The sequence below is a fragment of the Apis mellifera genome, linkage group LG6, assembly GCF_003254395.2.
Source record: "Apis mellifera strain DH4 linkage group LG6, Amel_HAv3.1, whole genome shotgun sequence".
Taxonomy (NCBI): Eukaryota; Metazoa; Arthropoda; class Insecta; order Hymenoptera; family Apidae; genus Apis; species Apis mellifera.
Genome location: NC_037643.1, coordinates 6,455,667 through 6,479,932, shown reverse-complemented (window position 1 = coordinate 6,479,932; position 24,266 = coordinate 6,455,667). Strand labels below are relative to the sequence as shown.

Genomic DNA, 24,266 nt, shown 5'->3' with positions numbered 1-24,266 from the left:
ATCTTTTTACGTGTTGTTAATTTTACGTTATAAAGTTTATATTTTTTTAAACAATTAATATATTTTGGTTAATACAAAATCCTAGAAAATGAAAAGATTGTTCTACCTTATTTGTGGATGCAAATGCTGAATGATATTCAAAGTCTATCCTATTATATTTCATTTATAAAATAATCATTATCTAATAATTTTTTAACCGAAAATTAATTTAAATTTAGCGCGCATTGATGACTACCATTTAATTGAGTTAGGAAAATCCAATATGGTGTTTATAATTCATGAAAAAACGTGAAACATATAATTTTTAAATTTCAATAATGTTATTTTTAGATTTTATAAAATACAAAAGCATAAGAAAATTAAAATTTTTTAGTATCTTAAATTAAAATTTAATCAAATTTTGTGATACAGAATCATTATATATTAATGTATTGTATTTTATTTCTTGTCTATGGTAATAACTACAATATATATACTCTATGGCAAGAACAATTAATTTCAGAAAACATTTTGAGTACCATTTACGAAAATACACGCATGTAGATATTTCGAGTGGCACCTGCTGCTAAAACAGGTGAAAAGATTCCTTTTAAAATGAAATTTATATCTTTCATCAATTTATTTTAGTTTTACTACGTTGAATTGTTTAATATTCGTACGTGCAGAATATTAAATGAACTCAACAAAACGAATAAAGTAATGCAAGCAATCGTGCCGCTTTTGTTGACACGATTTGCAATAATTTAATGAAAAAGAGCAATACGTCAAAAAATATTGTATTTGATTGTGTAAAAATGTCTTCGGAAGCTTCCTTGAGCGATGTGCCAACTGTTGTGTCGAGACTGCATAATTTACGCTTAGGTCAAGAAGATGGTGATGAACTGCAGCAAAATGTGAATTTTACTATATCTGGAGATTCGTCTTCAGAACCTGTACGAAATATTCAACCCATTAGCAATGTTATTCTTTCACGTGCCAGACGTGCGCTCAATTTTGTTTGCGATGAAGATCAACCAACTTCATCAACAGCAAGAGGAGAATCTTCACCTTCAAATGGTGATAAGTAAGTATTTAAATTGTATATTAATATTATTAATAATTGTTATTATTGTTTTAATAACTGTTTATTAATTGTATATTTAATAAAAGTAAAAAAAAAAATAAATTTTTGATTATAATTACAATTTAAATACATGTTTATATATATATTATTTTTATAATTCTATTGATATATTTTTAATAAATTTTTTAGTAGGCCTCCAACAAATGTAGCAAATACATTACATTTAGAAGGAAGATCTCAAGATACTGTTGCTTTGGAAAATACATCTACAAATGGTCAAGCAACAGTAGCTTATAATTGGCAAGGTACAAAGGCAACAATGCGTGAAAGAATTGTTTTTCTTTTCAATAATGAAATATTATCAGATGTGAGCTTCATAGTAGGAAGAGGAGCACAAAAGCAGCGTATACCAGCTCATAAACTAGTCTTGTCTTCTGGAAGTGCAGTTTTTGATGCAATGTTTAATGGAACACTTGCTACAGCTTCTTCAGAAATAGAAGTACCTGATGTAGAACCTGCTGCTTTTTTGGCAGTACTTCTTTTTTTATATACAGATGAAATACAAATAGATCCAGAAACTGTAATGACAACATTATATACAGCTAAAAAATATGCAGTGTCTGCTTTAGAAAAACATTGTGTGGATTATTTGAAAAATAATTTAACCAGTGATAATGCCTTTCTTCTTCTAACACAAGCTCGTCTTTTTGATGAGCCACAATTGGCTGCAGTATGTTTGGATACTATAGACAGATTTACTACAGAAGCTTTGAATGCTGATGGATTCACAGATATTGATATTGATACATTGAAAATTGTTTTGGAAAGAGACACTCTTCGTGTTAGAGAATCTAAAATATTTCAAGCAGTTCTAAGGTATATAAATATAATATTTTAATATGATATTATTTTTCATGAAATATATAAAATATATAAAATATATGAATTTTATATATGAATATTATATATAAAAAATACATAATATTTAACTTATATATGTATAATTCATTTTTCATTTCAAACAGATGGTCAGAAGCAGAATGTATAAGACATCGTTTACCAGTTACTCCAGAAAACCAACGTTTTGTCTTGGGTAATGCTTTTTCATTGATTCGTTTTCCTTTGATGTCAAAGGAAGAATTTACAGCTGGTCCAGCACAATCTGGACTTCTTAATTATTCAGAGGTTTTAGTATTAATTGTATTATTCAGTATATATCTTATATGTATATTTATAAAATTATTTATTCAGAAATCATATATTTTAGGTTCTTTCTTTGTTTTCATACTTTATATTAAATCCAAAACCAGTAGTAGGATTTCAAACAATGCCACGTTGTTGTATGACTGGTAAAGAACAAACTGTATGTAGATTTCAACATACTAAAAGTGGGTGGGGATATAATGGAACAAGTGACCGTATAAGGTGATTGTGAAGATAAAATGTAAAAAGTTCCATGTTTATAATATTTTATATAATATAATTTTTTTTTTTTATTAGATTTAGTGTTGATCGACGCATATTTCTTATTGGCTATGGAGTCTATGGTAGCATACATGGCCCAGCAATATATGAAGTATTAATTGAATTAATACATACTGCTTCTGGAAAAGTGATTGCTACAAATTCAACAAATTTTAGTTGTGATGGTTCAAAATATACTTATCGCTTAATGTTTAAAGAATTAGCGGAAATTCTACCAAATACGATTTATACTGCATCAGCAACTTTTAAGGTTTGGATTATTATATGATTTTAGTTTATTTATGTATTTAATTTTTGTTATTATTTTATACTTGTTTTAGGGTCCTTATTCACATTATGGAAGTAAGGGCTTAAAAACAGCTATGGTAGATAGTGATTCAGGAAACGGGAAAGTTAAATTTGAATTTAGTATTGAAACAGGAGATAATAATGGGACGTCTTCTGATGAAGGGCAAATTCCTGAGCTTATATTTTATACTTAAGAACTCATGTACATAATGATGACATTCCATTTATCAGTTTCATTGTCTTTCAAAATTTACTACATTAAATTATAATATAATGTAAATGTTATATATCAGTTTCTTTGTTAATTATGTATCTTATTAATTCTTTAAAAACTGAATATGTTTGAAAAAGTTTTAAACTTTGTTTGTATTATAAATGAAAAATAATCTTTTATATCTTGTATCTCTTGTATCTATTTGAAAGTATTGAAAAGATTTCAAAGGCCTTATTAGGAGAAGAGACTGATTCGTGTTATTGATGTAAAATTAAAATTAAAATGAATTACTTATTTTTAGTTATTTTAATAGTCAATTTCTTCAAAAGTAAAACTTAATTTCCTGTCAAACCTTAGCATAAATAAAGGTTTCAAAAATTTTAAAAACAAATAAGTTTTAAAGAAGCTTGAAGAAGGTAACTATATATTGAATAACTTATAAATATTAATATTTATGACTAAGGACAATCTATTTTTCTATTTCTTAAAATAATATGTACATGAGTGGTATATTTACATATAATATTTACAAATTTGCGTGAAAAAATAGTGGTCTCATTGTCATTGTTTATAAAAAATTATTCTGTCTAATAATTTTTTTCTTTCTAATATATAAAATATTAAAAAATAAAATTAAATATTTCAAAATTGTTAATATTCTGCATGAAAAATAATATAATACAATTGAAAACTTAACAAATATTTTTTAGAAAAATTATTGTAAAATATCTATAAATTTTGGTAGAAAACTACATATTTACATATTATATATTATGTATACATCTATACAATAGCAATATATCATTATTTTTCTAGAATTATTTAGAAGTTATTTAGAATAAACTATAAATATAATATTAAAAGAATTTTTTATTACAATATTAATGATAAATTTTTCAAATTTGTTTTATGTATTGATTAATTGCGCAAACTAGTCAAATATGATTTATTTATATTTGCACAATAAAGAAAATATGCATGACTTGATATTTTTATTGATTATTAATAATTTATATTTTAATTATAAAATAAAAAAGTGCATATATTATTAGTAAGAAATTAAATAAATGAATTTTAAAAATTTAAAAATTTTTATTTAATTTTATTAAAACGTCATTATTTCGTTTTAATATAAATGTACATACTATTTTTAAAAAATTTTTAATTGTAATTCAACTTTAATTTTCAGAATGTAATTTAAAAATTTTTTAATATAATATAAAAAAATATTAGTTTATTTGTAACTTCAATTATATACGTAATAAAAAATAATTTATTATAAAATTTTTTCAAACGTTGTATAACAATTAAAATTTTATAGCGATAATTTTATGATATCGTGTGTATTATATATATATATACATATATATATGTATATATAAAACAATGTATAAAAATGAAAATAAATATTAAAATCAAAAAGTGTGAAAAAATCAAAATCATTACTTGTTTCGTTATATAATCTTTTGTTTTTTTATATATGTAAAATTAACATGGCATCTTCATCTAATACGCGCAAGTCTGTCACTGTCAGAGCGTCACACACAACGATAGTCTTAAAAAATGGTAGTAAATGATTTATAATACCGATTAATAATTTTTGTGAAATCTTTAAATATTAACCATTTAATACATTATTAATTTCGATTGTGTATTTATCGTGATTGAAATTGTAACTCATTATTAATTTATTAAATAATTAGGTATGTATAGGAATAAAGTTCATGTCATTGTCGTTTAATTGGAGATTTATTACTATTAGTTATAACCTAAAATTTATGATATATTGTAGATAGAAAGTAAGATATTATAATAAAATTATATTAATTTCTTTTTCTTGATACAGCGAAAAAATATTTGAATAGTGTTAATCGTGTGTATGCTTTGACGTTATGAAAAAAAATATATTTGTCAAAGATCTATATATTTCATCTCCATGGCTAAAGGAAAATTGAGAGGTTCAGATTCAAATAATAAGGTATGTTTATGAAATAATTTGATGTTGATGTATATTTATATGTTCTTTTCTTAATACTCTACAAAAAATAGTTAACAGCTTCAAATGCAACTTTTAAAAATGGGGAAACATATACATCAGAATTTGAAATTAATGAAATACCACCTAGTGCTCGTACATTGCTTACAAAAGGTTACATACAAGATGAAATTAATTCCTATTCAGGTATGTTTTCATAATATTTTGTTATATTTTCTATAATTCTTTTTTAATTTAATATATATTATTTGTATTTATATAACAATTATTTACATCAACATATTCCATATTTTTTAGGTGCTACTGTTTCAACACGTGGACGTTTTATGACAGAGCAGGAAAAGTTACGTTGTCCTAATGAACGACCTTTATATCTTTATATACAAGGACACGCAAAACATAATGTGGATTGTATGTTGTTCTTTTTTTTTTTTATATTGTTTTTTTGTAAATATTGTAAGTATTGAAGAATATTTATTTTAATTTTTTTACAGCTGCTATACAAAAAATTAATGAAATTATTAAAACAGAACATCAAAGTTCTTTAAATAGACCAAGTAGATTTACTAATGCACCACCACCTCTTATGAGTTTACATTCCAATGTAACATCTGTGGTATGTAATATTTTTGTTTAAAACTATACATATTATAATTTATATTTTTTATTGTATCAATAATTTCTACAGGAAAAAATTTGTGTTGGAATAGAAAATGCTCCAGAAGGATTTGATTTAAGAGGCAGAATCATAGGTGCAGGTGGAGCAAATTTATTATATATTAGAAGTGAAACAGGTGCAAATATAACTTTAAAAGGTAGAGGATCACAATTCATTGATCCCATTTTAGGCACTGAATCTCCAGAACCATTGCATTTGTACATAGAGTAAGATTATATATATTTTTTTATTGAATGAAAATTTTTATAATACAGTTTATTATAATATAATATTATTATATGTTTTATATAGGCATCCAAAACCAGAAGCATTACAAAATGCAAAACAGTTAGCAATTAATTTAATTCAGACAATGCAATCTGAATTACAATCATATATACAGCAACAGCCACCACCAGTACAATCACAGCAAGTTATAGAACAGTCGCAAATACCACAAAGTATGAATTAATTACATTTCATAAATATTAAGTCTAATTATATACTTTCATTTGTTACCACTTTCATCTTTTATAGCACAATTTCAAACCATGAACATTGGTACTTTGGGACAGCCTAATGTTGTTACTATACAACATCAAGGTAGAGCACATACACTAATAGTTCATGGCTGTTAGAAATTCTGTCTGTAACTGTTGCAAATCATTCTTAACAGATATCATACAACATCCTCAAAGTAATGTAGTAACATTGCCAGCAACCATTCTCACTGCTACAGTAACTGGTGCACCAGGATCTGGAATAACAGTTCCTCCACCTGGAGTACATATACCTCCTCATTCAGGACCATTGGTACCACCACCACAAGCACAGGTAAAATAAATTTATAAATATAATTCAATAATTATTTAATTAAATTAATTTTAATTAAATATAATATTTTTTCTATAATTAAATGTTTTGTATGAAGGAGATACAAACATTTATGCCACCTCCACCTGTTGGTCAAGTGCAATTAATTGGTCCTCCATCAACAGTAAGTCAAGTACAATATCAAATTCATCCAGGACAACCACTACAAATTCAAGGAATTCAACCTGGATCACAATCATCACCGCAACCTGTAGCCCAAATGTATGTTATGAGTCAGCCACCACCACAGAGTCCAGCTCAACAAAACTTTATTACAAGTAGTAGTGCACCAGTTAGTGGTGCAGTTTCTTATGTTTATACACAACCAAATGTACAAAGGCCTTCTACACCACCACAAGGAATAATCGAAGCTGTCAACGTGAATTTACAACAACCACCTCCAGCAACACCAATTAATATAACTCAACAACCACCTCCACCGTTATTGCATCTTCATTTTCCTCCGCCAAACTTTCCTCCGAATCAACCACCACCTCCAGTACCACAAACTTATCAAATACAATATCAGCAAGTGCAGGCACCTGCATCACAATCTCAAACACAATTTGTGTTACAACCTGGAGAGCACATTGTTCCACCACAGTTACAACAAAACCATGAACAATCTCAAGCTGTGGCTCAGCATATGTTACCTCCACAATTTGAAGGTCATGCTCCTCAATTTCATTTACAAGTACCTCCTCCGTCTACACAAACTTTTTTAGTCCCTAATGCTCAATCGCCTCAACATCCTCAACAACATCCTCTTCCTCCTGGAGGTGAAGTTCAACATCAACAAGAAGGACCAGTGGATCAAGGATCACAACCTCAACCAGTACCACCTCCACAAATTGTACCACCACCTGCTGCTCAAATACCAAGTTCTATGAACGTTCTTACTAGTATTCCGCCGCCGACGCAAGCACCTCCTTCACAGAATGCTCCATGGTTATATCAAGCACAACAACCACAACAGATGTTGCAATCTCAGGGTCAATTGCAGGTAATGAGAATATTTATATATTTTTTATAAATTAAAATATAATTTGATAATAATATAAAAATATTACAGGTTCAAATGCCACCTGCAAATATACCTTTACATAATGTACCTCCACCACAAGTTCAAGCGCAGATACAATATCATGCTCAGCATATGCAATATCAGAATGGTCATATGCCTCCACAAGTACATTATACAGTTCAATCACCACCTCAACAATTTGAGCAAAAGCCTGATTCTCCTGAACAAAAATCTCATGGTGTAAAAAGAAGATTTTCAGATGTTGAAACAAATCCGGTTAGTTTTTAAAATATATTTTTTATATTTGCTATTATATTTAAAATATTATAAATTTAAATAAATTCTCTTATGAATAATAGGAGTCATCACCCTATCAGTGTGGTCCTTTGCCTGCTCAACGTCATGGAACAGGGTAAGTAAAATCATTATTTCTATTAATATAGTTTTTCTATGTGCATGAAGTAAAATTTTCTTGCAATATGCGAGAAAATTAAAATTTATTAGGTGAATAAAGCAGGTTTAATGAACCTTGATATTTAAAATACAAAATAAATATATTTATTTATAATGTCTAATTGATATTAAAGCTTAAAAAGAAATATAATATTAAAATATATATAAGTATACGCGAATATTATATATACAATTGCTAATGTTTGCAATTGTATGTTATTACTAACTGTAACAGAATCTTTTATTTTGTGAAAGCTGCCTAATAATTTTTCTCATTGCTTAGATATGAAAATTATAAATTTTAGTCAATTTATTTTATATTATAGTAAGCTTAAATACGTGCATTTCAATAAAATAAAATTTTTTTCAGAAACCTGCTTTGATCAAGATGTATCAAATTCAATCAAATAAGCAGGAATTTTTTTAGCTGTTCCTTACTCATCAATTTATTATTATTAAAAAAAAAAAGAAAAAAAAACATTTAATTTTATGAAGTAAGGAACATCAATTTCAATTCTTGCAAGTTATAATGTGGTAATTAAAATTTTACATATTCACAATCAAACTATTTTGAAATACCTGTTTTATTTATATAGAAAAATATAAAATTAAAATAAAATAAGAATCAATATAATGAAATTAAAGTAATATGTTTGAATAATCAGGATGTTTAAAGTAAATGATTGTGAATATATAAATAATTTTTTTACAGAATATTATATTGAAAAAAAATATTTATATATATTTATACATTTCATTAGATAAGTTTTTTTTTATAAAAAAAATTAAAATTTTTTATTATCATTATGTGTATAATTATTAAAAATTATATGTTATTTCGTTATCAATGGCTATTATTAATTTTAATTAAAATAAAATAAAATTAGAAAATATAATTATATATTATATATATATATTATACATAAAATATAATTGGATTTAATTATAATATTATAATATTTTGTATTATTACATTATAACTGAATTATTATAAGTTCTTTTTATACAAAAGTTTGGTAATATTGGTGATACAATGACCTGGAAATATTAGATGCTTTTAACATTTCAGAAATATCCATGGCTGAGCATCAGGTGATATTTGCTTAAGTTTTGAAATGTTTACTTTACAATTATTGATTGTGAATTAATAATTTGAAACTGAATTGTTCAAGCAGAGAAGGTGATCGACAGCAGCAAGTCTTACATGGTCCATCATCAACAGCTGCGGGTCTACCTCATGGAGATCGAAACAAGCTGCTAATGCCACCTCCACATCCAGGTCTGTAACTAAGAGTATTTATGATGAAAGAGTGCTGGATACCTTTTGAAAATTAATACAAATATAATGTATATTAATAAATATAAAAATTAATTAAACAATTATTTCTTATGTAATGGAAAAGATATTTATTTTAATTTAAAATATGCTATTTAATCATAATATATTTACAATTCGATAGTATATATATATTTTTATTTCAGATGGGTATCTAGCATTGTTTCTCAATACTCTTAGCTTGTAGTACATTATTTATTGTAAATATATTTTTTACTAAACAGTACAAATTTCTCTTTATTCTTAATCCATGTCTTATTGTTAGCAACTTGCTTCTTCATGTACTCATTCAGATACTTTGCAGATAGATGTCCAGAATTATCCACGACGTTTACGTGATATTACAGCTAGATTGCTTTCCATTTGTCTTTATTTGTTATTATTTAGAATTAACAAGACTTTCGCTATATTATATTACATAATTAAAATAGTTAAGCATCCTAATTTTAATGCTTCTTCATATGTTTTTATTATTGAATTAAAGTATATTTTTATATTTTCAGATCTCTGTAATAATGTGATTTTATATTTCAGTGATTACTTTTAATGAATATTAACTATAATTATTATCGTTCGTATTCTGTTGAAATGCGTTCTATGTTTTAATATTACTATTTTAAGTTTAATAAAATGAAATGTCAAAGATATGTATCTTGGAATCAGATCTCTGAAGCTGAGCATGTGAATACATGGAGTAGCAGTATAATGTTATATTGACATTGATGATTCATAATTTATGAATTATTTAATGTAGTTTTTTTTATATTATATATATATAATATATAAAATTATATAAAATTTACAGAATCAAAACAATCCTATGAAATCAAAACATTTTGGGATTTGCTAAACAACTATATATGATTAATTTTATTATTTATTTTGCAGTGAATCCAGTAATATTCTAAATGACAAGAAATTGGAGTTTGAATAATAAATGAAAATCAATTTTTAATAACATTTTATTTTACAGATTAAACAAACATTAACTGAAGAAATATTATATTAATCGTGATATGATAGCTGATTTAATGAATATATATTTATTACATGTTTTCAGATGCATTTAGCATTATAACTGTTATTTTTTCTTTTTAATAAGAAACGGTCAATGACATGAAATATTGTTGTTATTTTATAATTTTATAATATATTTAAAAAATTACTATGTTGTATTGATTAAAACACAAAATAATGTCATTAGAAGACTATAATAATATTTTCAATAACACAAATAATATTTTTAATTATTAAATATTTAAAAATATTTATAAATTTTATATATAAAAAAAATATAATTTTATTTCTATTTTGTTTATTGATTTTTTTTTAAATTTAACGAATTAATAATTATACTTCAATATTTCATTATGTTATTTACCATATTTAATTTTATAATACATTTTATATATAGTTGTTTTATACCATTTTATGTACTTTATTTCATTTCATGAATTTTCATTATTTAGGTGAAAAACGCAACTTGGATCAAAAAAGTGCTGCCATGAATACAGGTATATTAAAAATTTGTTCTGATGCAGTTGTTTTTATGTTTTTTTATAAATTGAGAAACAGATTACATTATGTGTATATATTTATGTAATAGGAAATGAGCAAAATCCAATGGGAGATTCAGTAAACATACATCCTGGAGGTGGTCCACCTTTACCCCCTTCACTTTTACCACAAGCACCTTGGCAAACACATGTTAGAGTTCCATGGGGTAGACCACCACCAATGCCAAGGGATGGAGAGCATCAAGGAATGTGTCCTACATTACCTCCAACAAATATGCCACCACCACAAATTAGACCTAGAGGTATTCATAATAAATATCGATAATAGTATATAGTTTATATATATATATATATATATATATATATATATATATATATATATATAGAATATCCTAAAGTTAACGCAAGAATTTGAATTTGAATTTGCCGCCATTTTTGCATTAAGTTGTTGGCAACCTTGAAAAAGAACAGTTTGAAAGTTTAGTAAAAATGGAGTGTTATACGATACAATAACGTGTCTTCGTTATTGAACAATATTTTAAAAATAATGAAAGTTTGGTGGCCGCAGTTCGAAAATTTTATACAAAATATTCACACACATTTCCACCTCGATGATTTTGTTAATCGCCGTGTTCGGAGAATCTACGTGTGATAGCGAAAAACAAATGCATCCACAACGTGACCCTGTTTGGTGCGGATTTTGGGCAGGAGGCATCATCGGACCATACTTTTTTGAGAATGAGGCTGGTCAAGTAGCAACTGTTAATGTTGCTCGATATCGCGACATGATAACACAGTTCTTTCTGCCGAAATTGGATGATATTGATGTGGCCAATATGTGGTTTTAATAAGACGATGCCACATACCGTATAGCCAATGAAACAATTTACTGCATGAGATATTTCCTGATCGTGTACTCTCTCGTTTCGGTGATCAGAATTGGCCCCTTAGATCATGTAATTTAACACCATTAGATTTCTTCTTATGGGGTTATTTGAAATCAAAGGTCTATGTCAACAATCCCACAACCACATATGCATTACAAGAAAAAATTAAACACTGCATCAACGAAATTCAGCTACAATTATGCAGAAGGGTCACGAAAAATTTTGACAAAAGGGTGCGTATATGCCAGCAAAGCCGTGGCGGCCTGATGGGTTATTCCATAAATAACCCTATCCTATGTACTTTATGATTCACTTAAAAAATAAATATCTAAAGACTAAAAACTCTCTTTTATATTTAATTTAAATTTTGCGTTAATTTTGGAATACTCTTTATGTACACATATATACTCTTTATATACATATATATGTATATATATAGAATATCCTAAAATTAACGCAAGAATTTGAATTTGAATTTGCCGCCATTTTTGCATTAAGTTGTTGGCAATCCTGAAAAAGAACAGTTTGAAAGTTTAGTAAAAATGGAGTGTTATACGATGCAACAACGTGTCTTCGTTATTGAACAATATTTTAAAAATAGTGAAAGTTTAGTGGCCGCAGTTCGAAAATTTTATACAAAATATTCACACACATTTCCACCTCGATGATTTTGTTAATCGCCGTGTTCGGAGAATCTACGTGTGATAGCGAAAAACAAATGCACCCATAACGTGACCCTGTTTGGTGCGGATTTTGGACAGGAGGCATCATCGGACCATACTTTTTTGAGAATGAGGCTGGTCAAGTAGCAACTGTTAATGGTGCTCGATATCGCGACATGATAACACAGTTCTTTCTGCCGAAATTGGATGATATTGATGTGGCCAATATGTGGTTTTAACAAGACGATGCCACATACCGTATAGCCAATGAAACAATTTACTGCATGAGATATTTCCTGATCGTGTACTCTCTCGTTTCGATGATCAGAATTGGCCCCTTAGATCATGTAATTTAACATCATTAGATTTCTTTTTATGGGGTTATTTGAAATCAAAGGTCTATGTCAACAATCCCACAACCACATATGCATTACAAGAAAAAATTAAACACTGCATCAACGAAATTCAGCTACAATTATGCAGAAGGGTCACGAAAAATTTTGACAAAAGGGTGCGTATATGCCAGCAAAGCCGTGGCGGCCTGATGGGTTATTCCATAAATAACCCTATCCTATGTACTTTATGATTCACTTAAAAAATAAATATCTAAAGACTAAAAACTCTCTTTTATATTTAATTCAAATCTTGCGTTAATTTTGGAATACTCTTTATATATATATATATATATATATATATATATATATAGAATATCCTAAAGTTAACGCAAGAATTTGAATTTGAATTTGCCGCCATTTTTGCATTAAGTTGTTGGCAACCTTGAAAAAGAACAGTTTGAAAGTTTAGTAAAAATGGAGTGTTATACGATACAATAACGTGTCTTCGTTATTGAACAATATTTTAAAAATAATGAAAGTTTGGTGGCCGCACTTCGAAAATTTTATACAAAATATTCACACACATTTCCACCTCGATGATTTTGTTAATCGCCGTGTTCGGAGAATCTACGTGTGATAGCGAAAAACAAATGCACCCACAACGTGACCCTGTTTGGTACGGATTTTGGGCAGGAGGCATCATCGGACCATACTTTTTTGAGAATGAGGCTGGTCAAGTAGCAACTGTTAATGGTGCTCGATATCGCGACATGATAACACAGTTCTTTCTGCCGAAATTGGATGATATTGATGTGGCCAATATGTGGTTTTAACAAGACGATGCCACATGCCGTACAGCCAATGAAACAATTTACTGGATAAGATATTTCCTGATCGTATATTTTCTCGTTTCGGTGATCAGAATTGGCCTCTTAGATCATATAATTTAACACCATTAGATTTCTTTTTATGGAGGTTATTTGAAGTCAAAGGTCTATGTCAACAATCCCACAACCACATATGCATTACAAGAAAAAATTAAACGCTGCATCAACGAAATTCAGCTACAATTATGCAGAAAGGTCATGAAAAATTTTGACAAAGGGGTGCGTATATGCCAGCAAAGCCATGGAGGCCTGATGGGTTATTCCATAAATAACCCTATCCTATATATTTTATGATTTACTTAAAAGATAAATATCTAAAGACTAAAAACTCTCTTTTATATTTAATTCAAATCTTGCGTTAATTTTGGAATACTCTTTATATATATATTTATATATATATTATATTATTTATATATATATAAATATTATTTATATATATATATATATATAATAATTATATATATATATATATATTTATATATTTATAAATAAAATTCACATAATTAACTTAATGTAATTTTAATATACATAATAAAATATAAAATATAAGATTATTTCTAATAAGTATTTAGAAAGATTTTTAATATTGTTTGAAAAAAAATAAAGATTTTCAAATAAAATATTTGTTAATCGAAATTATATACTATTTAATGTAATTATATATTTTCCAATTTTTAAGTAGTTTTTTATTAATTTGCAATTTTGCTCAAACTTTGGATTTTTATAAGTTAATTGTAAATATGAATATAAATATAACATAATGAATTTTTATGTTGATTTTTATTTAGGGCACGTTGAAGGTAATCGTTCACCCGTACAAAATGCGATATTGGAACATCCGTTGAATATCGAATATAATCAAATGCCACCATATACGACAAAACCTCCTCCTTATAATTCACACCCATTGATGCAATCCATTTGCAATCCACCGCCACCACCACCGCCGCATCATCAGCAGCGACCGCAGCATCCACCTCAAACAGTGCAGCATTATCAGGTGCCAATTTCTCAAACATATCAACCACCAACTTCTTGCCCACCATGGATGAATTAATCTTATATGATGAAACTGAAGTTCTTACGTTAGTACCTTAAAGATGGCTGATGCAGTCCGTCCGATTTTACACCGATTTTAACTAATCCATTTATTGCGAATATTAAATTCTAAAGAACATGAGGAAATGGATGGTATTGCATTATGTTATCTTCATTGAATTGTTCCTTGTGATACAATTAATTATAATTTAACTATTTGTTGCAAATGTGTCGCTGCGAAGATGCTGTTTTGTAAAAATTGTGTATATGTTATGAATTATTTATAATGAACGTCTCAAAGATAGCGAATAATAATAAATTTACAAATGCTGTGTTATGAGTGAGTAAGATACATAAGATAAAATTTCGGTAATACATAATTAACACGTAATGGAAGAAACTCATTATTCAACTTGTGAAAAAGAATGAAAATATATCAGGTGCGATGCTGGTGCGTATAACGAAAAATGATTCTAATTAGTTCCAAGAAATGCTTTTAGTATTCACGCACATATAATCATATGAAGATATTAGAAATATAATATTTTATATCCATAGTATATAATCCTGTCTCGAACTTATCATATAGGCGTCTATTTTTTTTTTTTTTTTTTTTTGTTATCGGCATACTTTATCCGTATTGTATATTCATCTATAAATAGTATACATACGATTGTATGCGAGTTTGTATACAAACTGTTTAAAATTAATAAGGTGATTAAATCGTCACCTATAATTTTATGAAACATTAATATCAAAATCTCCGGAATTTTCCGTGTAAAAAATTGTCGTGATTCTCATATATATCTGTGAAAAGTGTAAATTAATTAATCGTTGTTATAATATAATATTTTTTTGATTTAATGAATAAGTTATTAGGATTAGTTGTCACGAAGAGATGATTCTTGATACAGTACGATATTTTACTGTTATGATAAAAAAACGAGTCGTTGAGCTCGAAATCTGTTGAATTTTGACTGATGTATGGAATCCTTCTCTTTGGGTTAAATTATTATTTTTATGGTTTAGTTATAGAAATATATTTTCCGATGGAACAATTTTTTGAAATAAATTAATTTAACTTCGATGATATCTCGGGCATTAATTTAATTCAATCATCAATTTGATCATAATGTCCATGATATCTTTAACATTTTTCTCTGCCTATTTGTACAACATATTAATATTTATATCGTAGTGTAATTATTTGTGTATTTATCTGTTTTTATATCGATAACCAATTTAAAATTATTTCATTCGATCGTATTAAAAAACTTTGACTAACTTTTACGGTGACAAAATATTTTCCAATTATTTCAACATTAATTAAAATTCTGATAATAGAAAACTGTTAATTATCGATTTCAAGATTCCTTCTTGAATTACATTTTTTCTCCATTTTTGTGCAATTAATTATAATTTTTTTTTTCTTCTAAGATTACCAGTATCAGAGAATACTTTAATTATATTTATTTCAAATTTATTTCATAATTAAAAAGTTAACAATTATTCGATATTATATTTTGAAGAAGTAATAAGTGTTGTTTTACGATTATTCATTTAAAGTTAGTTTAAAGTTTTATATAAATATAGTTTAATAAAAATTAAATTTATTGTTAAATACAATCGGTGAATAAAACAATTTCATTTTTGTTATTATTTAATCAAAGTTAAACGTTTCCATACGATACGAAGGATGTCGGTTTAGATTTGTTAAACGAAATTCTGTTCTGTAATACAAATCCAATGAATTTGTACGGTATCTGAATTGTATATCGTTATATAAGAACAACGTGCTAAAAACGATTAGAATAGAATATCTTAAAGTAGCCAATTAACACAGAAAACTCTAAGATGTTTTATAAGAATAATAGAATACACGTTTATTTAAATTTAAGATTTAATCCCAGAGTGGTAAAAATATAATTATTGTAAAATTTTCGAGAAATTTTAATTGAAAATTTAATTTCAACATTTAATCGAACGAATTAAAATATATAAAATATATTTAATCTGTAACAAAAAAACCTTACTAATTGTAATGATATCATTCACAATGTTCTATGGGATTTTAAAGCGAAGACTATCGTTAGTTATTAATTGTTACTTGTTATTGTATTTTTCACTAGTTTCGAATCAATAGCATCGATAGGAGAATCGAATTCGATTTCTTCGTAAATTATTAGTGAAAGAGTGTAGCTCACTTCAACGTTCAATTGCCCTTTACCTATAGGAAACTTAACCAATCACTCCGAATGACAAATTGAATTATTTTTTTTAAATCCGGAGAATATTCGACTCGATTTATACGACTTCTTAGCCATGTCTCAGGTTTGTCCGTCCTCGTCTCATCAGTTGGTCGCAGCCGCGATGGCTTTTCGTCGAGCTCGGCGTAAATTTCCGAAAAATTTTGGCCTGTATTGCAACACGGAAGAGGCAACGAAGTTCGATAAGGTAAAAATGGTTTTCATCGACACATTTTATAACTTATTTTCTAAAAAAAAATATTTATTTCGTATCAGATGGATTTTGTGATAAATTTATAAATTCAAATTTAATTTTGATAGATTCAGTAAAAATCCATCGAAGCGTATCTGTTGCATGTAATGTTTCTTGACATTAAGGTTTCTAATTTTGATGATTTTCTTCATTTCAATTTTGCTAAAATTTTTTTTCATCTAATTATTGCAATTGTTTCTGTTGAATAACTAATTCCTCTATTTATTTTTCTCAAAAAATGAGACATTTTTTTCAATGATGAAATAGATTAAAAAACAAAAATGATTGTACTAAATAAATAAGTAATGAATATTTTTTTATTATTATAAATTTCTTCTACCAATATGTGGGATCAGACTGAAAGTCTTAGCGGGAATGAGGATTCGAATGATCAAGAGAATTTACTGTTAACGAGGAATTCTTCGAAGTCGAGGCCGAACCAAGTGAAAACGTATTGGAACGACGAGTGCGGGGAAAATGGCTCGACCAAGGAAAATTTATTCCAAAAGCCGATAATATGCAGTTGTTGTCGTAAACGTAACGAGCAGTGTAATGTTGGGGACACGCTCGACATCGTTCCAAGTAAAGAGCATAACGAAATCACGCAGAAAAACGAATTCTCCAAATTGGAACAAGTGGAAAGGTACGGTACATTTTGCGCAAGAAAATTGATTATCGCGTGTTTAATTCAAAAGGATATTGGCAATCGCAAGGCAAGAATTATGGAAAAACATATTGCGATTGTATCGAGAAAATGGAATTTAAATTGAATTCCAGTACTTGATTATATGCACACGCATTTAGAGAGATATCCTGAAATAAATTACAATGGTTTCACGAATATATGTTCATAATTTGGAATAATTAGAGATAAAGGTTTTCCTTCGAAATATCTACGTTCGAAACTTTAAGCCGTGATAATACGTTAAATTAATCGTAATTTCTCGTGTTCTTTCCAAAAATTTTAAACAATTTTCTGAAACATTAAAAACTCAACTATACACGTAATTCGTAAATATTATTAAGTTAAATTAAGTTGGAAATTATTATAAATGATAATATCCATTCTCAAAAATTTAATATTCATTAATAATAATAATAATACGAGAGAAAATGTGATTTAAACCTTTTGCAATGCTTGTTTCTCTCGTTTTATTAATCGTATTTCTTTCGTAAAAATAAACCATTATATAATAATATCGATCTATTATCATACTTACATTTATTTTCAGTTGCGACTCGAAGCCAATGAAAAATCCCGCAACGGAGTCTCGAAATTCTAATCATTTTCACGGCGCATTCTCCTATTTGCAAAAACGTAACTCGAAAGAAATCCCATCGAAATTGGATTCCGTTAATCTTCTTTACGATCGAGATCAAAACGAAACGAACAACGTTAAATCTAATAATGGCCCGCCCAAAGAAGAGAAACGAAGTCAGTCCCTCCTCGATGTCGAATTAATTAAATCATCCTCGTGAATTTTATTCGAATTTTATAATCATCGTACATCGTTTCTTTTCAGATTGCAACCGGGACGAGCACGATTGTAACGGCGAGGGGAGGGGTTGCAAAGGGTTCCATCGAAATTTGCGATTCACTCCGCAGAAGAACAACCCATCGTCATCGAGTATTTCTCACGCTTGCAATTGCGAGAAACATTCGACCCTAAATCTTCTACAGCCTCATCGAGATTGCTGTCGCCAGAATCGTCATTGTTGCCACTCCCACGACCATTGTCATCATCGTTGCGACGAGTACAACAGGTAGAAAGAAAGAGAGAGATTCATTCTATTATTTATAAAACTAACATTATTATTATTTATTATTATTATTATATTATTATTATATTTTATTATTATTTATTTCTAGAACAAACTTTTAGGAAAATTAGAATGAAAATCTTTCGATATCTGTTTTTCAAAAATATAGACACTCCTCGAAAGAAAAGCGTCTCGCGTCGGACACCTGCCTCTGCTCCTCGAATAACTCGAATAACTCGAGAGGTTGCAATCGAAACGATCACACCACTATCCGGGAATCGACTTGCAATAATTGTCATGGAAAAGATTCGGAGAAGATGTTGGCTATGCAGGAGCAGAACGACGAGGAATTGGACGATTCCGTGGCAACGATCAATCACAAGGACTCGTTGTGCATTTTGGTGGAGAAGTACAAGACTAATAAGAAGTGCAAGCACAAGGCGTATTTCAACGGGGTCGAATTCACTGATGAACGGAGGGACGAATGCGATAAATCATTCAGCTCGGAGACGTGTCAACTCGATGAGAACGGGAAACAAGGAGGGGGGAGCAAATATAATTCGGGCAACGATAATCCCCGTTTTCGGGGCGCCTCTATTAGGAAACCGCCGTGCAGATACGGCGATTGCGGTCAGTTGTTCAAGGAGGGGGACGCGAATCAATTTAAAAACTTGAAGTCCCGTTTGATAAAAACTGGTAATTATTGTTCAGCTAAAGGTACACCTTGGAGACATACATTTTAAATTCGAGGAAATATCTACATTACTAAGTTTTTGTATTTATATTGTTTTAGTTCAAATGTTTATTATATATTCTTTTTTTTCATACACAATTACCTAGTTGATAGATGAATTTATAGCATTTTTTTTTATCGATTACGATTTTTGAGAAAGAGAAAAGACAGAGGGGTAGGGGGTGGGGGAGGGAAAAAAAAAAGGACGAAGAAGAAATTCGAGTAGTAGAAGAGGCACAAAAATTATATAATTATATAGACGCTTTGTATATGTGAAAAAAAAATTTTTTCTTAAAAACTCTGCTATAAATGTTTTCAGCAAAACGAATTTTCCGTTTTAATTCTTGTTTTATTATCTTTTTTTTTTTTTTTCTCTCTTTCTCTTTAAGAAAAGACAGCGTGCACAGAATAATTCGGATGAAATAAAAAAAAAAAAAAAAAAAGAAAGAAAGAAAAGAAGTTTAATTTCGCGCGCCGAAAGCTTATTTTTTAAAGTATATTGCGCTAATAAACTTGATAAACTTATTTTGGAAGTATATTGCTTTAATAAAGTTAATAAACGAGCGCGTTTATATCATTCCCGTAGCTAAGAACGCGCGCTAACGTGTACCGCGCCATCCTCTTGGCCATCATTTGGCTCCTTTTCCATCTCTTTCTATTCGTCTTTCGTCGCATCGTATTGCTCCTTTTCCTCCGTCTCATCCTCCGTCTCATCCTCCGTCTCATCCTCCGTCTTCCCTCCTCCTGTTGTTTCTCCTCCCGTCGTTCCTCCTCCCGTCGTTCCTCCTCCTGTTGTTTCTCCTCCCGTCGTTCCTCCTCCCGTCGTTCCTCCTCCCGTCGTTCCTCCTCCCGTCGTTCCTCCTCCCGTCGTTCCTCCTCCCGTCGTTCTTCCTCCCGTCGTCTCTTCTTCCTCCTCCTCTCCTCCTCCTCCTCCTCCTCCTCCTCCTCCTCCTCCTTCCTCTTTCTTGCTGCTTCCCTTTTCTTTTTCATCCTCTTCCAGCTCGAACACTGTTATATAACCATCTCATCGTGAAGCACGATGTTAATAATAATAATGAAAAATTATTATTATTATTATTATACTTTTCTCATCCTCGGGTAAATCTGGACGATCCGTTTCCAGTTCCGATTGCAATTCCGGGCTGGTGGTCAATGGTTCCGTGGTTGATTTTTCGGTGATCTCTGACGGGGCAATATCCTCGTCCTCTGTCAATGATTCTTCCACGTAAATCGGGGGATTTTTGATTTTTATCTTTGGTTCGATCGGGTTCGGACGGTATTTAGGTCTAATTATCTCTATGTTTTGTTCTAAAAATAACAGTTTTGAATTATTTATTGGAATATTCGTTTTTTCGAAAAGTAGTAATTACACTCACCTTCTTCCTCTCCTTCTTCTTCTTCCTCTTCGCCCTCCCCTTCCTCTTCGTCATCCGGCAATTCTAATTGAGAGTAAGAAATTGCATTATCGTTATCATTATGCATTGATTGATTTTAGATGTAATTTTTGTCCTTTTCATTTAATTCTAATAATCGAAAATATAAAATGGCTTTTATGTAGGTTTTTTTTTTTTTAAAAATTGTGATGTATAAATATAGTTTAAATTCAAATTATTTTTATCTAAAAGTGAATACTGAAGTGTAATACTTTTTACTAAACGTGACATCTTCATTTGCTCTTTGAAAGCTACTTGAAATTTCGTACTCATATACATCATCTCCTCCCGAGTGCCATACTCTTCGGGGATATCTTTGCGGGCGGTTATCTTTTCAAAAATCTTCTGATGCACTTTGTCGACAACGGCATCAGCGACCATTGTTGACGTCGTCTCCATTTGTTGCAAATCGTACTTTCGTTTTCTTGCACGATATTTTTTATAAGCGTTCTATGAAAACAAATCTCGTCTTAAAAAAAAAAAAAAAAGGGATTAAATCCATTCGATTAATTGTTCACGAGAAGTTATTTCACAATTAATTTTTAGAAATTAATAGCAGTTGCGTTTCTTTTTTTTTTTTTCGAAGATCGTTGAAAAAGAATAAAAATTCTTCTTTTCCATTTTTCTAATCTAAAGTTCGAATGATCGCCAGCATTACTTGAATAATTCTAGCAGCTTCGTGGGCCTTTTGCATTTCTAATCCAGAATCTTCGTACATCACGTCCATCCAGGCGACCGCTTGGAAAGCCTCCACAGGCTCCAGTATACGTTCATCCTTCTTGAGAGGCTCGTCTTCCACTGCGAGCATCAACAAGCCATCTCAAACTTTCTTATTCAATGAATCTTTCAAAATTTATAACGTATTCACGTCTTACGAGGGTCGATCTTCTGATTCCTTCTGTTGTAGTATCCCCGATAGGCAAACTGATTAATATAATAACAAAGTTGGTTTAACAATTAGATGCAAACACGCGATGTTTAAATAAAGAAATCATTACTTTCACGTGTCTTGCGGCTTTACCGATTTCCACTTGCGTAGCACCAGCCTTCTTCAGAATATCCAATGTGTTCACCACCGCTCTTTGCCATTGAATCTTTCCTTGAGCCTCGCTTAAAGACATCCTTTCGTAGTGGCCACGGAACGCAGCCTGATCTCGATGATTTATATTCGAGGATTTAAGAGATTTAATTTTGTTATATATAGAAATATCTTTTTTCTTTAATTTGAAATACCGACTTGTATTATTACGGAAGCTTGCTCCGCTTCTTCGGGCGTTGCTCCTGTTGCTTCTAAAATATTTCGAATCGATATCTTGGATTTCTCCTCGCAAATTGCTTCTAAACGATTGAAAAGATTATTTTTTTATAAATCGCGTGTAGTTCTAAAAAAATTATAGTTTTAACTTGTTGCTATCTTTTGTAACAATCATTATTTTCATCGAGAAGTTATGCTATACAAGTTGACATAGTATAATAATTTGTTAAAATTATAAAAGTCTCGTTTCAAAAGAATAATGTTTCAAAATTCATTAATTTCTAACATCAAAAATTTCCTTCCTTCAATACGTCCACCATAATTTAATTCTTAAAAAATACTATTATGCTACAAACATTTATTTCAAATTGAGAAATTAAAAATATATTTAAACCTTCTTCCTAAAAAAAAAAATTCAAAGCTCTTAGAAATTAATTCTACGAAAAGAATCATTTAATTCTTTCCACAAAAATATACAAGTCCATCGATATTTACATATACGGATAATATTAAACATAACAGGAAAATAATTTCTGCCAAAGATCAATTGCCAACTTATTTCCCGGCTTTGCACGCATTCTCATTAATCATCCCGACTAAAACCACGTTGAGGAATAATTTCCATCGATAACACGACTCGTATCGCCTCCTATTTTATAATATTTTTCCCCCGAGGCCGGTCGTAAAGGCGGCCCGTTTAAAAATAATAACGCTTGCCAGCTCCTTTCTCTTATTTTTACGATTCATTTACGACCTTCCCCTCCCTCCCTTACCGTCGCATATCAACGGTCGCAAATCCATCGCGTCCAGGTACGAGCGGAATACTTTCTGGAAAAAAAAATGTGACGAGAATTAGGAAAAAAATTTATACGTTTAGGCGCACGCGAGAAAAATAAAATTTACTTGAATCCGTGGAGCGGCGACCGCCACTTGCTCCAAACTGAAACCAGCCCGGTAAAGTATGCTCAGAATTGCCTCGCTTCCGAGTAGAATATTGTTTACGACTTTGACTGCAACTGAAAGGATGGAGAGAATTTAATAACTCGTTCTGAATGCGTTGAATATTTTTAAAAAAAAAAAAAGAAGAGAGCAAAAGGAAGCAGTACTTTTTGTATTCTCGCGCGTGATCAGAAGAGTGTCCACGTATTCGGCGATAAAGGCGAGAATGTTGATCGGTTGCGAGCGAAGAACCTGTGATTTTAATCATAGAATTAATAGAAAATTGGAAAATTAGAAATTGACGATTGAAATTTGTTGCGTGGATAAAATGAATATGAAATGAAATAAAATGAATGGTTTTGAAAGGTTATCCAGGCAAGATGTGTTATATATAATTTGAGAAATAGACGATTTTTTGAATTATACGAAGGCATGTGTGACAACTTTAACATTTGGCAATAAAATATTAAACTTACTTCCCGTGAAATGTCGCTGCACAATTCTCGTAGTCCTTCCGGTACTTTGTATATGTGCTTAGCTCCGTGCTTTTGAAGTGTCGGGTCCATTTTCTTTTTTTTTTTTTATCCACTGATTAAATTTAGAAACCAGTCTCAAAAAGTAGGAGGCCTTCTGTCATTTACGACTTTTTAAACGTTTTCTATTTTTTAATCGTTGCCCGTTAAGCAAAATAAAATTCTCTTTTGTTTCGTACAAAATACAATTGTGACTGCGTTCAATTCGAATATAAATTTTTATATTAACTTTATGTTAACCAAGATTTTAGCTTCTAGTTTATCAAATCAGAGATTTTGATAGCATGTTAATTAATTTCTTGAAGCCCATCATCCAATTATTTGATTTAAAATGATAAATTAGGTTTTTAAAAAATAATATTCAGTATTCTAATATTTCAATTATTTATTAAATAAA

General features: G+C 29.4%; 4 protein-coding genes across 8 annotated transcripts; 3 read left to right on the top strand and 1 right to left on the bottom strand.

The window, feature by feature from the left end:
* The first annotated feature begins 250 nt into the window (after positions 1 to 250).
* On the top strand, positions 251 to 3,354 carry LOC413971 (BTB/POZ domain-containing protein 1). 2 transcript variants are annotated; one of them, XM_006564071.1, is made up of 6 exons: positions 251 to 1,063; positions 1,256 to 1,939; positions 2,089 to 2,248; positions 2,331 to 2,488; positions 2,564 to 2,798; positions 2,869 to 3,354. In XM_006564071.1, the coding sequence occupies exons 1-6, from the start codon at positions 747 to 749 to the stop codon at positions 3,028 to 3,030; spliced, it is 1,716 nt and encodes a 571-aa protein (XP_006564134.1). In that variant the 5' UTR covers positions 251 to 746; the 3' UTR covers positions 3,031 to 3,354. The 2 variants fall into 2 exon arrangements, with proteins under 2 accessions (XP_006564134.1, XP_006564133.1); XM_006564070.1 differs by having other exon boundaries at positions 1,253 to 1,939.
* A 1,155-nt stretch (positions 3,355 to 4,509) lies between these two features.
* LOC100577552 (trithorax group protein osa) lies at positions 4,510 to 15,808 on the top strand. Of its 4 annotated transcripts, none has more exons than XM_006564066.3 (16): positions 4,510 to 4,616; positions 4,897 to 5,028; positions 5,100 to 5,232; positions 5,344 to 5,457; positions 5,541 to 5,662; positions 5,735 to 5,931; positions 6,017 to 6,165; positions 6,242 to 6,307; positions 6,381 to 6,538; positions 6,636 to 7,580; positions 7,650 to 7,877; positions 7,961 to 8,013; positions 9,230 to 9,333; positions 10,860 to 10,904; positions 10,997 to 11,209; positions 14,467 to 15,808. In XM_006564066.3, the coding sequence occupies exons 2-16, from the start codon at positions 4,987 to 4,989 to the stop codon at positions 14,733 to 14,735; spliced, it is 2,838 nt and encodes a 945-aa protein (XP_006564129.2). In that variant the 5' UTR covers positions 4,510 to 4,616; positions 4,897 to 4,986; the 3' UTR covers positions 14,736 to 15,808. The 4 variants fall into 4 exon arrangements, with proteins under 4 accessions (XP_006564129.2, XP_026296922.1, XP_026296921.1 ...); XM_026441135.1 differs by having other exon boundaries at positions 4,542 to 4,753; XM_026441137.1 differs by lacking the exon at positions 6,242 to 6,307 and having other exon boundaries at positions 4,541 to 4,753; positions 6,444 to 6,538.
* Positions 15,809 to 16,710: 902 nt separating this feature from the next.
* On the top strand, positions 16,711 to 20,273 carry LOC724390. Its single transcript, XM_001120224.5, has 5 exons — positions 16,711 to 17,170; positions 17,572 to 17,858; positions 18,448 to 18,650; positions 18,739 to 18,979; positions 19,146 to 20,273. The coding sequence occupies exons 1-5, from the start codon at positions 17,039 to 17,041 to the stop codon at positions 19,717 to 19,719; spliced, it is 1,437 nt and encodes a 478-aa protein (XP_001120224.2). The 5' UTR covers positions 16,711 to 17,038; the 3' UTR covers positions 19,720 to 20,273.
* LOC724309 lies at positions 19,734 to 24,243 on the bottom strand. The gene is made up of 13 exons (XM_026441398.1): positions 23,813 to 24,243; positions 23,504 to 23,588; positions 23,301 to 23,413; positions 23,171 to 23,225; positions 22,380 to 22,480; positions 22,141 to 22,290; positions 22,018 to 22,066; positions 21,801 to 21,940; positions 21,355 to 21,592; positions 21,086 to 21,148; positions 20,793 to 21,017; positions 20,667 to 20,717; positions 19,734 to 19,741 (listed from the first exon to the last, which is right to left on the bottom strand). Exons 1-13 carry the CDS (start codon positions 23,900 to 23,902, stop codon positions 19,734 to 19,736), a joined length of 1,368 nt encoding a protein of 455 aa, XP_026297183.1. The 5' UTR covers positions 23,903 to 24,243.
* Positions 24,244 to 24,266: the final 23 nt, after the last annotated feature.